Source organism: Galleria mellonella, unplaced genomic scaffold (assembly GCF_026898425.1).
Source record: "Galleria mellonella isolate WM207_F2 unplaced genomic scaffold, CSIRO_AGI_GalMel_v1 utg35, whole genome shotgun sequence".
Taxonomy (NCBI): Eukaryota; Metazoa; Arthropoda; class Insecta; order Lepidoptera; family Pyralidae; genus Galleria; species Galleria mellonella.
In genome coordinates, this window is record NW_026442082.1 from 3,115,219 (window position 1) to 3,132,043 (window position 16,825).

The 16,825-nt window shown below is 29.9% G+C and overlaps 2 protein-coding genes across 2 annotated transcripts; one reads left to right on the plus strand and one right to left on the minus strand.

Annotated features, from left to right (window-relative positions):
* Positions 1–4,615: 4,615 nt before the first annotated feature.
* Positions 4,616–6,637, minus strand: LOC113514301 (ADP-ribosylation factor-like protein 3). The gene is made up of 4 exons (XM_026898350.3): positions 6,349–6,637; positions 5,921–6,181; positions 5,088–5,220; positions 4,616–4,638 (listed from the first exon to the last, which is right to left on the minus strand). Exons 1-4 carry the CDS (start codon positions 6,349–6,351, stop codon positions 4,616–4,618), a joined length of 420 nt encoding a protein of 139 aa, XP_026754151.2. The 5' UTR covers positions 6,352–6,637.
* A 774-nt stretch (positions 6,638–7,411) lies between these two features.
* Positions 7,412–14,383, plus strand: LOC113514304 (H/ACA ribonucleoprotein complex subunit 2-like protein). Its single transcript, XM_026898353.3, has 2 exons — positions 7,412–7,754; positions 13,659–14,383. Exons 1-2 carry the CDS (start codon positions 7,519–7,521, stop codon positions 13,888–13,890), a joined length of 468 nt encoding a protein of 155 aa, XP_026754154.1. The 5' UTR covers positions 7,412–7,518; the 3' UTR covers positions 13,891–14,383.
* Positions 14,384–16,825: the final 2,442 nt, after the last annotated feature.

Sequence of the window (16,825 nt, forward strand, 5' to 3'; positions counted from 1 at the left end):
AAGCACATAAAGATTGCACAGGAAAATATTAAATACACACATAGACGATACAATATAATATGTATACATAACAAACCGACATCCAGCAATAGTGGTCATGAAGCAAAGCAACTTTTTCTAAGAAACATAAATCGAAATGTACATAAGGCCAACTTTACACATTGTAAGTTAGATGCAACTTAGAATGTCAAACAAACTGAGAGCACAACAAACGCGGATCCACAGTTGTGAGCACGATGGGTACGCCCACAACCCTAACTGGTTTGTAACGTATTCACGAGCTATTGAGGTCGATAGGCTGATGCATTTATTGGATGTATGTTGCATGCACATACATTATATATATATATATATATATATATATATATATATATATATATATATATATACAATTTACAGGGTACAGAGGAATAACACCTGAGTCACGGGCGAAACAGTAGGTACACTCTATTATGTCCATGGTACTGCTCATGTCTATAGGCGACGGTTACCACTTTCCATCAGGTGGATCGTCAGCTTGTTTGCCATTCTGAGTTGTATAAAAAAAACATATAATCATCGTACGGAACCCTCTCCACGCGATGTTATTTCACATTATTATCGTTACACATTATATAAACACAATTAATAGGTCTTTAACACGCGATTCGAATTATAATAGCGTACAATTTGTTACTTTCTGTATAAATATAACTAACATTAGTGTTATATCGAAATCTATATAAATATAACTAGGCAACTCGCCCCGGCTTCACACGTGTAGATAGCTAGAAGATTTCTAATTTTTTTTTTTTTTTATTACAATACAGTCATTGTTACTCGCTGCTTATAAATATATTTTTCTATATGTGAAACAATCGCTAATCTAAAATGGTGTAGTCGTTTTTTGCGTGATGTCAGAACAATATAGACTAAATCACTAAGAATTTTAGCTTCTACTACTTTATTCTTATCAAGACAGTATCTAGTTACAATTTTATTAAAAAAAAAAATTATCAAATGAAATTATTTATATTATTTATAGAGTGTATATGTATATGTGTATGTATGTGTATGTATATGTGTATATGTATATGTATGTATATGTGTGTATATGTATGTATGTGTATGTGTATGTATATGTATATATATATATATATATATATATGTGTGTGTGTATGTATATATATATATATATATATATATATATATATATATATATATATATGTGTGTGTATGTGACAAGATATGTGTGTAAAAATGTGTATAAATCTAAATTGTTTATGTATCTAAAGTTTATATATTAGTTAGTAGTTTATATATTAGTTAATAAGTTTTATAATTAGAAGAGGGCCCAAGACTTCACGGTACAGGGAGTCCTAGTGTGAAGTTTTGGGAACAAATGTAAAATTGAAACATGTATTTTTGGATTCAATAAATGTTATTATTATATCATTTTCTATCATAATGGGTAAACTCAAAAATACTACACCGTTTTAAAAAATTCTTTCACACATAGAGAGCTACATTATTAGCGAGTAATATGAGCCGTAATTTACTTTCTAAAAACCATGCGCAGCCGGGGCGGGTCACTAGTGTAAAATAAAGGCCACAGAACATATAGATAAATAATAAAGTCAGTCCTCCTACATAAGTGGCAAACGAATATCTACATCGGTAAATACATTTTCCTTAGTGTGAGCATGAGAAAAAATAAGACACACTGTATCACTGTCTCGTTTCATCGCACGCATGCGGTATCGATAACGTATCTATCGGTATACCCGATTGCAGTTTATACAGAAGGACAAAGAGGTTTACATTTAAAGAATAAATGAACTAATAATTACAATAAATAGACAAGAAACAGAAACAGTTACAAGTTTTTTTTTTTTTTTACAATCTTCTAATTACATCATTTCATCTCTCATACAAATTCATAAAATATATTTAATAAATAATTTATTTTGAATTAAATAATCAAATGTACATGTTTTCTTTTATACGTTTTATGCAGGCAAACAAAACAAGTTTACAATTCTATATTTTAATAAGCATACATCGCTAATTAAGAAATATGTTCATAATACCGATAATAAATATAGAAAGCCTCGGATGACACACTTGCGTTGCACCATTCAACCCAATTGATTAGTTTAAGAGGAATTTTTACAAATAATATTTAACTTTAGTAAAAAAAAAAAGAAAAAAAACAACAACAGTGACTTCAATCGTGATAATATTGACTAGTATAATCTCACTACACTTATTACATTAGAAATGTTTCAAAGATAAAATTTGAACACAAAACGCGGTAAAATTGTTTTCGGAACAAAAAATGTTTAAAACAGCTTTTTCGAAACAAAATAATTTAAGAGTGTTCCACAAAAGAAACCAACTTCGATAATGGCAAAAAAAATTAGTTTAAAAACTAAAACCCTATTGATAAGAATGGGACCAATCTGTAAGTTTACCATTTCAAAAAAAAAATTCAAATCGTTTTACAACTGACGCAGTTATGTTGTTAAATATAAAAAAAAAATCAACTGAAAAAAAGGTTCTCTACCTCTTTCGTTTTGAAGTCATTTGAAAATTGAATATGGAACAAACACAGAAGAAAACCATATTGATTCAAAAAAAGAATAATCGAAATCTGTTTAAGAATTGACAATATACTTCTTTTAAAACCACTTAGAATAAATACCTGGGCAATTACTAGAGCACATGTAGTGTGAAATGCCCAAAAACTCAATAAAATACATAATATTTCCCACAGTAAATAACATAATTATAATACAAAATATCATGACCAGAACTTAACTCTCCGCGCATTGTAAGAGATATGCAATATATACCTAAAAATATCAATTATAGTATTAAAAATCTCTAGTGAGAATTAAATTTGTTTTAGAATATAAATTAACAATTACTATTAAATAATAAGTAACTGAAAGCTATTTCTTTACTGGTATATTCTTACAAACCCATTCCATACCTTCCTGTAAATTAAAAAGAAATAATTAGAAAAAAAAATAATATATATTTTATATGGCTGTGTTATCGCATATAAAAAGATTAATCAAAATCGGATCAGAATTTTTTGAGATGGCAAACAAGCATTCAGCCTTTATAATGGTAAACAGTCACTGTAACCTATGGACGCCTCCAACACTAGAAGTGTCACTGCTGTTGCCGACCATGGAAGGAACATTCATAGGCGACTTTTTGATGAACTTTCCATACTGTAGTGTTTGGGAAATATCTCTCAGAGATCTTGTTATTCAATCTAAATGTTATATAAAAATAAATTATAATAAAAAAATAACCATTGTTACATTCGCAAAAAATATCATAATTGCCAGCTTACTAATATATTAGTTACATTACGTTTACTCTGCCTACTACGTACTTGTCTTAAAAATAGATTGGACTGGAATATTATAGATAATTTTGCGACGTTTTGCACAAAACTATAATCTACGGCGTAATTAAACTGTTTCATCATATCAGCCTTTAACTGTCCACGCCTGAACACTACCCTATGTCAGGTTTTGCAGTATTTGCCACCTTGAAGGAACGGATTCATATGCCACTTTTTGATGAACCTCTGGTGATATTTTAAGAGGGAGATTGCTAACCATCTCTGAACAGAGATTTCTTTATCGCCTCTTACGACATCTAAATGATGGCCCATTATATCCGGCACCGACAATAAATCAATATATATAATAAAACAAATAACTTTTCTTTGTTACATTTTAAATATCATAATTGGCGGCACACTAAAAAAAAAGATAAAAATTATTTACTTACTACAACACACTACATAAATAGTTTATGACAAAAATTTTAAATATTTGCAAAATTTGGCGGCACACTTTTGCGACGTTTTGCACACAAAACTATAATCTACTGGTATAGATTAATAATTATAATCATTGTAAACAACCTTTAACCAGTGCCATCAGTCGCGACACACGCCTGTATCTGCCTATGCGATCCCTGATGAGGTTTTGCCAATATGTTGCGCAACGTTTCAGGCGGATTGGCAACCTGAAATAATCATTTCTGTGATATATTTTGTAGATATTTTCTCTGTCTATATTCCCTATGTGTTTTTATAAATATATATCTCACAAGTATTATAAAATTTTAACTAGAGAATGGGAAATATTTAAGAAAATTGATAATCTTAATAAGACAAAGTGATCAAATCAATATATATTTTATAGATCAGTGATTCTCTACCTTTTCTTTGTTGACATCACACAAAAACTTTAATCGATCTAATTTTCAAAATTTCCTGAAGGTCCACACAAAAAAATGTTTTATCTTGATATATAAATATATATACGAGGTTTGTACTAAACACACTAAAAGCAAAAATAGTTTATGACAAAAATTTTAAATATTTGACATAAATTGTGGCGTTTCACAGAAGGCTCCTTGAAAGTCACTCTGGTTGTAGAATCACTGGTATAGATAATAATAATTATAATATTGTCCCCCAAAAACAACCTTAACACCAATTTGGTTTTTGGGAACAAGAAGAAGTCAGTCGGGGCCACAATCCGGCGTATCTGCCAGGTGTTCGGTCACCTGATGGAATTTGGAGGCCCAAATGTCACGGACAACTTCATTGTCGTGGTGAAGGCAACGCTGAAATAATCATTACAATGTGAAATTACATATTTTCTAGATATTTTCTCTGCCTATATTCCCTATGTGTTTTTATACATATATATCTCACTAGTGTTATAAAATTGTAACTATATATTGTATTGTAGAGAATCGGAAATATTAAACAATATTAATAAAAAAATTGATGTGAGCTCTCAATAACAGCAAGAAATAAAAATGATATATTTTATTTATTTTTATCTGTCTGTTTGTTTTGGCATCACACAAAAAGTACTGTATCAAATCAGATCTGGTTTTCATTATTGTATCCCTGGTGGTCCAAGTTACAAACTGGAGTGTTGTATCTTGATAAGCTATCTATAAATGGTCTGATTCATGGCTTTTCCTATTTTTAAATCCTATTTAAAAGCTAAATTGTTAAAAGTTGATCCATTGAGTCAATAGATCAACTTATATGATCAACTCACCAGTAGACAAATCCTGTTTATTAGCGTACACCAATAGTGGCACGCCACGCAACTTGTCGTCTTGTAGCAATTCTGTTAATTCTTGACTTGTCTCTTCTAATCTTTGATGGTCTGAACAATCCACCACATAAATCTGTAAATTAATTTTTGTACTTTTAAATTAAAATTATGATACACTAGTAAACCATACTGGCTTTAAAATTTATTTAAATAAAATACAATCCATGTTACTAGTTGATAATGTAGCTTTCTATAATTGAAAGAACTAAATTGGCTAAGTACTTTCCACATTATTAGTTTAGATTTGTGATGGCTACAAAAGAAAGACAAATTATATATTACAATTATTAGAAAAACCACCATCACTAATACTATTTTAGAATTCTTTGTCAAACTGGTAAATACGCTACAGTAAATGTTTATCATCAGACGGGCTGTATACTTGTTTGCTTTTGTAGTATAAAAAAGGGACCTTAATGTGTACCCTAAAGTGTAAACCATAAAGGCGTGTAGCAAGGTACCATCCTTGCTTACCTGTTCATTCATTGATTTAAACAGTATATTTATATGAAAGAGTGGTTAACAAGCAAGCAGCTTACCTGATAATAAACGATTAACATAACCAATAGATACTAACAACACCAGAGAGATTGTCTGTGTAATGATATTATAAATTTATTAACAAAAAATAGGACAAAATGTATAATTTGTTTGTCTGTATGTCATTTAATATAGATATCCAGTTAAAAAAAAATGACAAAATACACAGGTGGGTTGAAAAGATCTCTTCCAGTCAACCTTGTATTGTTTGTATTATATTCTTTTTTACTTACCAAAATATCGGTATTCTCAAAATAATTTCTCCAGTAAGGCCTAATCTTTCTCTGCCCACCAATATCCCATACATTAAGTTTGAATCCACTGGATAATACAGATTTAATATTGAACCCGGCCGTTGGAGTAACATGGGTCACATCTTCTGAAGCCAGTTGTTTCAGCAATGTAGTTTTGCCAGCATTATCGAGACCAAGAAGAAGTAAACGTAATTCTTTATCCGGATTGGAACGTAACTTTTTCAAGATGCTTAATAAGCCCTGGAATTACATAAATATATACAAAAGCTTTACACAAAAAGGTCTCTATTTCATTTCATCATTTAATTATCGTACTATGCTAAGAATATAAGATGGCAAAAGGAATGTTAAGAAAATTTATCAACACATACATACATTAGGTGTATTTTGTTTATATTGTTACTTACCATTTTCTTATAGTTTTAAAACTTGTAAGTAAAATTCATAGAACTCTTGATCTTATTTATTTTGATAATCAAGCCGAATACTTCATCGTAATTTAATTATAATTATTCCATTGACATGCCGACTTTCAAATTGGTCGCTGTTGACATATTCTTGTTACCATAGAAACGATATGACAATCGTTAATTATTGAGTTTAGAAACTAATGACATCTTATAACTTTTTTAATAATATTTTAATTATAGGTAGGAACTTATTATATGTGTGTACTTTAACCAAAGTTTTTAACTGATTAATCTTCAGAAGAAATATCTAGAAAGATGGAAAATAAATGGTTCAATAATTATTTTTGTAAACCCTAAAGTACTATTATCCATATAGTGGTAAAAAAAACTAAACGGTTTCTATTTCTAGACGATTCATAGTTAATAAAAGTAATGTGTTGCCCATATATACTTTTAAAGCTTTTAAAGCTCTTTTTCACCTCATCTTGTACTTCAATTTAATCTTCAAATTAAGATTCATTCAAACATAAAGAAACCCTGATTTCTAAAATCTCTCTAAATTAAAAAATGTTTCTAAAAATAATTTCTAGTTTCTAAAGATATTGACCACAAGTATTTTATGACAGTAATTTAAATTTCTATAGTTTATTTGTAAAATTAATGGGTATGGCGATAAGTAGCTATACCGATCCCCAGTGGCTACGTACCTACGTACGTAGGTAGTACGTAGTTCAGCATATTATAGCGCAGTGAGGACTTACTGACGATTACATTTATCCGCCTTCTACGGCAGTTGCCGTGATTATTAATTAATGCTAGCTTAAGACTATTGGGTCAATATTTAACCGGTTATTACACCACAAATAACCGGATAGTTTAATTACTAAAATTTCAGCTTTTAATTATTAAAATATACCCATCGCTACATGCTAATGAAAAAATAGTAATAAAATAAATATATAAGAAAAAAAAATAAGCCTTTTAAATTGGTTTAGCCGAAAACCAAACAACCTATTGACAACATTAAAGAAATGTCAATGTCAGGCTAAGTGACGTTTCTGTCGCGTGTCTCTCACTTTTACTCTTAATCCTCGACTTTTTTTAAAAAACATTTTATCAACACGTGTTGAAAAATATTTTTACAAATACTTTTACAAATAAATTAAAATGGGGAAAATTAAACAAGAAGTAGTTGAGACTGAAGAAAATGATGTCACTATAAAAACTGAACCACAATCCTACAGCGATAAAGTTGATCACTGTAGTGTGATCGCAAAACCCATGGCACCAAAAAAGCTTAGCAAAAAAATCTATAAACTCATCAAGAAATCTACTAGCCACAAAAATTATATTAGAAATGGTTTGAAAATAGTACAAAAGCAACTGCGGCTCGGTGAGAAAGGGTAAGTTTACATTTAAATTTTGAGGTTAAAATTTGTTTTCCGAGCGGTGCCTACTAAAACTATTCTTATTTTAGTCATACGATTCAAAGATAATTCTAGGCCTATTCCTAAATATCAATATTCCTAAATACAAATATAATAATAACCATTATTATATTTGTATGTAGGAAATTATAATTTTACTTTCAAATCCCAAAATCACTATTAAAAATATTCAATATTGTGATTTATAAGAGTCGAGAATTAACAGAATCAAATGATGTAAATAGGTAAAATATAATAATTTTACTGAGTTATCTCGACGTTTCGACGAGGTTACACCAGCCATGGTCACGCCTGTCTCCCATTAGTGAAGGCAGAAACAATGCAATCCCAAATACTTCGATTCAAACAAACCTCTTTTGCTTCTTGGTGATCATAATATACCTAAATAATCCCATCCTTTATAATACATGCAGCAGAAAAGTCTAAAAGTTAGTATTCAGTATGTTTTTTCTAAATATTCTTCATATTTTATCATCAAAACCTTATACTTAACTTTTTATATTCAACAAGTGATCTAACCTGGCTTCACAGGGGGTAAAGGGATTATCAGTATAATGTTGTAAAACATTTGATGTACTTTGCACGCTTAAATAACTTGCCTTTATAATAATAAAAAAAAACTGCTTGAAATGAATGCACACTTTTATTGAAGGACGCCATGACACTTAATTACATTTTTCAATGTTGCCAACCTTAGGAACAATAATTTCCAATATACTACAATACTCTCCCTTTACAAGTTCAAACGTTGAGGTGCTCGCCTCTGTCTTTCAGAACGCCTCAATATTTGACTTGAATGAGAACTTTCAAAAGAATTACTAGCACAAGCTACTTCTTCATTTTGATTAGTAACAATTTCAGAGGCTATATTACTATTATTACAAATGTTATCTGTTACCTCTGAAACTGGATCAATTACAATTGTGTCTGAATTATCATTACCATTTTTATCATAATTATTGTAAATAGATTCATGAGAATCATTAATCACATTATCATTTAATATATTTTTACCAGTTTCACTTACATGTTCCTTCTGATTCTGAGACAAAGAACGTATTATTTGGTCCAAATGACGTTTCCAAATTAAATTCTCCTCTAAAACTTTACATAAATATGTTCTTTGACCCAAAACTTCATCAATTATACACTTAACAAATTTCTTCTTATTAGGATTTCTATAATCTCTACAATAAACATAATCTCCCTCTTTAAATTTTTCCTCTCTTTTCCCTACTGTTATTTTCTGGTTTATTTCCTATTTAGTAGATAATAAATCTAATCTGGATCTAAGTTTTCTATTAAACATAGCTTCAGCTGCTGAAACATTAGTAAAACAATGTATTGAATTTCTATATATGAAAAAGATATCTACACATTAAAGTTTCAAAAGACACATTTCTATTCTTGACATCACTTAATGACTTGTACATAGAATTCTTAAAATTCTTTACTGCATTTTCTGCAAAGCCATTAGTAGCTGGATGAAAGGGTGGTGATGTCTCATGTTGAATCCCATTTTTAAAAAGAAATTCAGAAAATTCTTTAGAACAAAATGTAGCTGCATTATCTGTTACTACTACTTTCGGTAAACCAAATCTACTAAAACATTCACGAAATTTTTCTACAGTTGTATTACAATCTAAATTTTTCATAATAAATGCCTCTGGCCACTTAGTATAACAATCTACAATTAATAATATCATTTTACCCTTTATAGGTCCTAGGAAATCAGCATGTACTCTTTCATATGGAAAATTAGTTCTAGGCCATGAAATAATTTTAGACTTTTGAGGTTCTGGTCTTGCAGACATACAAACTTGACAAGACTTAACAAAATTTTCAATACTATTATCTAAATTTGGAAACCAAAAATAAGACCTTGCATTGTTCTTCATTTTAACAATGCCCTCATGTGAAACATGAAGCTCCTTTAATAAATTATTCTGTAATTTCTTAGGTATTACTATGCGATATCCCCACATAATAACTCCACTCTCAATATATAATTCACTTTTACGGTTAATAAATGGTTTAAAAGCTTCATTTTTCATATGTTTAGGAAATCCATACCTTATCATGTTGTAAACACTACTTAAAATGGATCCTTTCTAGTTTCAGATCGAATTAAATTTATATCTATAATATTCTGATCTTCAATAAAATTAATATAATCACATTCTTGATTATTACTGTTTAACACTGTTGACTGCAATGGCAATCTTGACATACAATCAGCTTTAACATTTTCAATACCTTTAATATGTTTAAATGTATAATCAAAACTTGACAAATACAATGACCATCGTTGCAGACGCCCTGCTGCCATTTGTGGTAAGCTTTTATGTTCACCAAACAATGCCAATAATGGTTTATGATCAGATAATAATTCAAACTTTCTACCTATTAAATACTGATATAATTTCTGAACAGCCCAATAAATTGCTAAAGCTTCTTTATGAATCATGGAGTAACCTTTCTCCGCTTTAGTATAAACTCTGGAAATAAAACTGATGGGTCTTTCTGTCCCGTCTGGCAAAATATGACTTAAAACTGCTCCTATTCCATTTTGTGAAGCATCACAAGCTAAACGCAAAGGTAAATCTCTACTATAATTAATTAACACATTATCTGAAATAATATCTTTCTTAATTGTATCAAAACTTTTTTGACATTCTTTTGTCCAATTAAATTTAATATTTTTCTGTAATAAATTATATATAGGCTTTAATTTAATAGATAAATTTTTGATGAATTTACCATAATAATTAACCATCCCTAACCATGCACGAGCTTCTGAAACATTTGTAGGTGCAGGTGCCTTAATTATAGAGTTCACTTTTGACATATCTTTAGATAATCCCTTTTCAGAAATAATATGACCTAAATATTTAATGTCCTTTTGAAAGAAAGTACATTTATCTTTATTGAGCCTAATACCTGCCTCTTTAAAGCGTTTTAAAACTTCCTTTAAATTTTGAAGGTGCTCAAGGTCATTATTTCCAGTGACTACTACATCATCAATGAAATTTACTACTCCTTTGGCTCCTAACAAAATCTTTTCAAGTTTTGCTTGAAATATAGCACTAGCTGGTTTAGTACCATAGGGCAATCTATGTAATTTATATATACCTCTTGGTGTGGACCAAGCTAACAACTTCCCTGTGGCTTCGTTTAATATCAAATGATTAAAAGCATTTCTTAAATCCAATCTACTGAACTTTTCACCTCCTTGTAAAGCTGTAAATATATCCTCAATTCTAGGTATTGGGTGATTAAACTCTTTCAAATATTTATTAACAGTAATTTTATAATTAGCACATAACCTTAATTGACCATTCTCTTTGATAACTGGAACTAAAGGTGTACCCCAATCAGAATTATCCACCTTGGAAATAACGCCTTCTTTTTCTAATTTTGTCAAAATCTACCTTTTCCTTAAATGAAAATGGAATGGGTCTAGGTTTCATAAAAATCGGCTTAGTGTTTTCTTTTAATTCTAGACAAATCTCTTCACCCTTAATAACACCTAATTCATTTTTAAAAACATCTGAATACTCTTGCAAAATGCTTTCTAAATTTGAAACGCTTACAGAATTCAAACCTATTAACTCTTTCATGTTCATATCAAAAAGATTCATTAAATCTCTACCAAATAAATTTCTACATCCATTTTCCACTACTAACAAAGAACAATGAACTTCTTTTCCATTTAATTTTAAATTAACTGAAATTTCACCACTTGGCTTCACCAATTGACCACTATATGTTTTTAATTCCAATGCAGTATGGTTTAATTTAACATTACAAAATTTTTCTTTATAAATCTTATAAGGAATGCAAGAAACAGTCGCTCCTGTATCCAATTCCATATCTAATGGTATTGAATTTACATAACATTTTATCATAAAAGGAGAAATATAATTAATGTGTGACTCATGTTTTACTGTAAATATATCCACTGAATTATTTTCAATATTTATATTATTTGTAGGCTTATTTTTACACACTAATGCTAAATGTCCTATTTTATTACAAATTTTACATTTATAAGACTTGTATTTACATCTAGCAAATGAATGATTAGGTTTTCCACAATGAACACATTTTAAAATATTACCTTGGGGACTCTTGTCACATTCCTGTTTATTAAATGTTTTTATTTTTACCTGTGCACTAGATTGTTTACTATTAAATTTATTTGAAATTTTATTCACTGACACTAAATCACTTTGTTGAAATGATGATTCCTTATTTAAAGCTATCTCCAATAAATCTTGAGTATCCTTTGTTACAGGCTCTTCACATAATCTATCTTGTATCGGCCCTGGTAACATTCCCGTAATAAATTTGTCCTTGACATACTCTTCTATTCCTTTTCCAAAATTGCACTCTGTTGCCGCTTCTTTGACACGAGCAAACCACTTGGATGATGACTCACCCTCCGCCTGCCGTAAATTGTAAAACTTTATTCTTTTTCTGAAATGGGCAACTCTTGGCTGAAACCTTAATTTTAAAACTTCTTCAATTTCCCTGTATGATTTTTCTTTCGGTAAAGATGGATGCACCATGCTTTTCAAAATTTTGTATACATCTTGATGTAAGGAAATTAACAGGGTTGGTAGCTGTCTTGCTTCATTTATTTGGTTTGCAGTAAAATGCTGTTCCATCCTTTCCAAAAAACAGTTAATATCATCTCCTTCTTGAAAGGGTTTAAAAGAAATATTTGACGCCATGTCGGTTGTAATTTGTAACTTTTAAACAAATTACAAAAATGAAAAATAGCACTTGCGAATTATAAATACTTTTACTTCGTCGCCATTTTATAATGTTGTAAAACATTTGATGTACTTTGCACGCTTAAATAACTTGCCTTTATAATAATAAAAAAAAACTGCTTGAAATGAATGCACACTTTTATTGATGGACGCCATGACACTCACTTAATTACATTTTTCAATGTTGCCAACCTTAGGAACAATAATTTCCAATATACTACAATCAGGTTGACATCCACACGGTTCCCACTGGAAACCATAGTGGTTAATTCTTGTTTAATTGGTCACTATGGTCCAACAGACCTGCCTTCATCCTCACCTGTCACCCTTCACTGGTGCCTCGCCAATGTTTACCCACATCGCAGGCTGAGGTACCATTCCATTCTCTCCCATTAAAAAAACCTGGCTTCACACAGGTAGATGAATTTTCAAAAATAATATATGGTCTATGTCAGTTGCTAATGATGTAACTTTCAGAATATGGTATTTTGAATCTATGCATTACAAACAAACAAGACTTTTCTATTTATTAATATATGTATGTATATATATCAATCATTTATTCGAATATAAAAAAAATTTAGACTATTATTGCTGATGATATTAAATATTTAAAGACTGAAATTAGTTATTTTAATATTTTAGAATTTCATTATATGTTTTTTTTTTATACAACCTAGAATGGCAAACAAGCTGATGGCCCACCTGATGAAAAGTGGTAACCGTCGCCTATATCGCCGCACATAACAGAATATACTGTTTCGCCCATAATACCCCCCATGCGTTGCCATTCCTGAGGACTCAGGTGTTATTCCTCTGTACCCAGTAAATTAACACCATATCCCACCCTTCAAACCGAAACACAGCCATGCAAACACAACTGCTTTACAGTTGAAACACGAATGGGACAGAGGAGGACAGAAGCAATCGACTTTTGTACAAAGTCTCCCTCTGTTTTCTTATAATATGGTATCTTGAGGTCCAGAAAACATATATAAATAATAATGCCACTCTTATTATTCACCATTTAATCGAATAGTTATTTTTTAATATTCTAATGTTCATATTTCTATCTTTTCAGGATTGTAATCTTTGCAGGTGACATATCACCGATAGAGATTATGTGCCACCTTCCAGCAGTATGCGAAGAGAAGGATGTTCCATACTGCTACACACCAAGCCGTAAAGACATTGGTGCTGCCATGGGCACTATGAGAGGCTGCATCATGGTGCTAGTCAAGGAACACGAAGATTATAAAGACTTGTATGATGAAGTTAGAAGTGAAATCAAATTATTAGGGCATCCACTATAAATTAATACAAATGTAAGGACTAAGGACTGTGTTACTTTAAAATGACCATATAGGTTAAATAATACAGGTGAAATCAATGTCATCTTTATTAGTATCATTTTAACAATTGGACTTGATATGAGAGAAGTAGTGAGAGAGTGAATAGAGGAAAATATGTTTTCTTTTTATTTTAAATCTATTTTCTTTGGAAAAAATTTTCAGTTTCACTAGTATATGGTGTACAAAGATCTAATAGGATCCTTAATGATTTTGGTTTCAACCTGAATACGAATCAATTTTACAACATCATCACCTGATCATTCTCTTTAACTCTTTGTGTTATCAATTTTTAAATGTTAAAGTTTGTGATGTGACAGATACATGATAATTTAGATGTTAAGTAAAAGTTGAACTGTATGCACCTAACTAATGTAATGTACATTACATTATGCAATATTCCAAAGTTGCATATTCAATTTAAGTATATACAGAATAAAAAGAATTATTTTGTAAATGTAGCTTTATTTTGAAATTAAAAATTTGCTATTATTTTAACCCCCCAGATCCAGTGGCTGATTTTATATAGGTAGATAGTTGACAATTTTTTTTTCATAGTTTTTTTTGTTAACTCCTATTTTTGTTGTTTTGTGTACAGTGTATTGTATCTATATTGTTGCTACTTATGAAAACTTTATTTTGTGATCCTAAATTGTATCTTTTTGCTCTAGTGTAGCTTTTCCTATGGAAAATCCCTGGTTTTCCTATGACAAATAAAAAAATATATATCCAATTCTGCAACATCATGTATCATATCAGCAATGGCCTACATACAGTGTATACTCTGATATCGGCTATGAATCGTCCTGTCCTGAATACACTGCTTTACTACCTACTATTATACAAAATAATAAAGTGAATTACGAGTATTGTAATAAAACCACATAATAATTACACATACATTTAATACATTCATTAAAAACTAGGGTACGTAAAAAATGGCAGATTGTCAGTAACTGACAGTGAAGATTGGCAAAATACAATTATTTTAATTATGCACTAGAATGCTAAGCTAGTCTAGACTTGCGCTTTGGATTAGATTTCAGTAAATTTATTTAAAGGAAAATTACAAATTCGCTCTTAAATCCAAATAAAGTGCAAATGGAAGTCAAATGGTAATAATTTTGATGCAAGGATATTTGTACAGCGCCTCTAGTGGCGATGATATGAACTAAATATTTATATTAAATTTTAAAACAACTTACAAAACAAAGTCACAATGATAAAGATAACTTGTTCTAACAATAACTAATTATATAATAAAATATAAGGTAACTAGATTTACAACTTTCAGAATCTAAATCATAAATTATTTAACTCGAGTGTTGCCAATAATGATTATGCTAAATCTACTGAAATCTCCTCCTACATAATTACTAATAATTGAAGCAACGTTTTATTTTAGAGTAACCCTGCTTTTATATGAGTGCTCTGACAATATGAGATCTCATTAAAACATTTAATAAAAATATAAGAAAATACAGATCATTCAAGTGAGTAGCCTAATGGAGTAGGGGGAATATTTTAAAACATTTTTTATACAAGATGTAACAAAATTTTATACAAGATATAAACAACTATCCAAAATTTATAGGTACAGTATCTATAGATATCTATATCTTAAGGTATTCATGAAACAACACCCCATAGACAAAGAATTCAAATATACTAAATAAATCACGTGATCACTCAATATGAAGGATATTTTTTTTTTATATTTTGACCTGAAAATATAAATTTCATGAGAAAAACACTGAATATATCAATAAAATAAATACTAAAGCCAGGGTGGCCACCCTTTCCTTTTCCTTTCCCCTGGGCGTCGTAAGAGGTAACTTAGGGAATTTAAATGTTGAGGGATGGCAGCAGCGTCCCTCTTAAAACATCATCAAAGCCTATCTGTGGTAGCCAACCCATTTGCTAAGCATGGCAGTATAGTACCATCGATGATGTGCATCATATTCTATTAGTGTCGTATTAACACGAAGGAAAGAGAAGAATTCATGCGCCACTTTAACTTAAATAAATTGAATGTTGGTCTTATTCAAACTATGTTAGCTGAACTTAAACCAGAAATTTTTGAACATCTCTGTAAATTATTGATGCCCATTAATTCTTCTCTTTCCGCGTCTAGGGATGGTAGATAAAGTTTTGTTGGAGAAATCAGTTCAGGGTACAATAGACTGATATACCTGAAGAAGGTAAAAGCCCTTAAAATAATAATAAAAAAAAAAAAAACTACTAGTAAAGCTTATAGGGTGGTCTATTTTCAGCAGCGGACAGTTAACGGCTGATATAATAATAATAAAAAAATAAATACAAAAATACAATTACAGAGAATTTTAATTGTTACATCTTATATAAAAGTAGACAATGCTGTAAGTGTAGATATATTCACTTATTTGTTTATGATGTTTTGTACTTTAAATTCTTAGGAGAATAATTTTAGAACATACACATGCCCTTTTCACGTTGTCTCAGCTATTCTAATAAATTGATACGATTTTTGCTTAAAATGTTTGAATCAAATGATGATTGTCGAAGGCCGAATTCGTATTGACTTTAATAAATTAGTCGATTAGTGATTAATTTAGTAAAAAATATACTAAACTAAAATGTTGTTATTCAGACTCATTTAGTTGTTAAATTATTCACTACTGGACTAAATTACCAAAACAATCCGAATCTACCAATTTTTTTTTTATTTTTCTTTATTGCAACTTTTTTGTTGCAGACAAAATTAAAAGGACATTCGTATAAAATATTAAGAATTAATAATATTAAAATTGACAATTAATCGCTAATAAAGTGCAGTGAAAATAAAAATATTTCAGTGGGCCTTTTTGAATGAAAGAGAAAGCAAATATAATGTGATTATAGGCATGCGTGAAATAGATCT

Bases quoted from the DNA above. Each gene is read 5' to 3' on its own strand.
- LOC113514301 (XM_026898350.3), bottom strand. The intron at 5,221-5,920 runs GTAAGTAAAAAA...ATTAATTTACAG, and splicing joins TTGAGAATACCGATATTTTG to ATTTATGTGGTGGATTGTTC. The intron at 4,639-5,087 runs GTGAGTTGATCA...TGATTATTTCAG, and splicing joins TAAACAGGATTTGTCTACTG to CGTTGCCTTCACCACGACAA.
- LOC113514304 (XM_026898353.3), top strand. From the start codon at position 7,519: ATGGGGAAAATTAAACAAGAAGTAGTTGAGACTGAAGAAAATGATGTC. The intron at 7,755-13,658 runs GTAAGTTTACAT...CTATCTTTTCAG, and splicing joins CTGCGGCTCGGTGAGAAAGG to GATTGTAATCTTTGCAGGTG.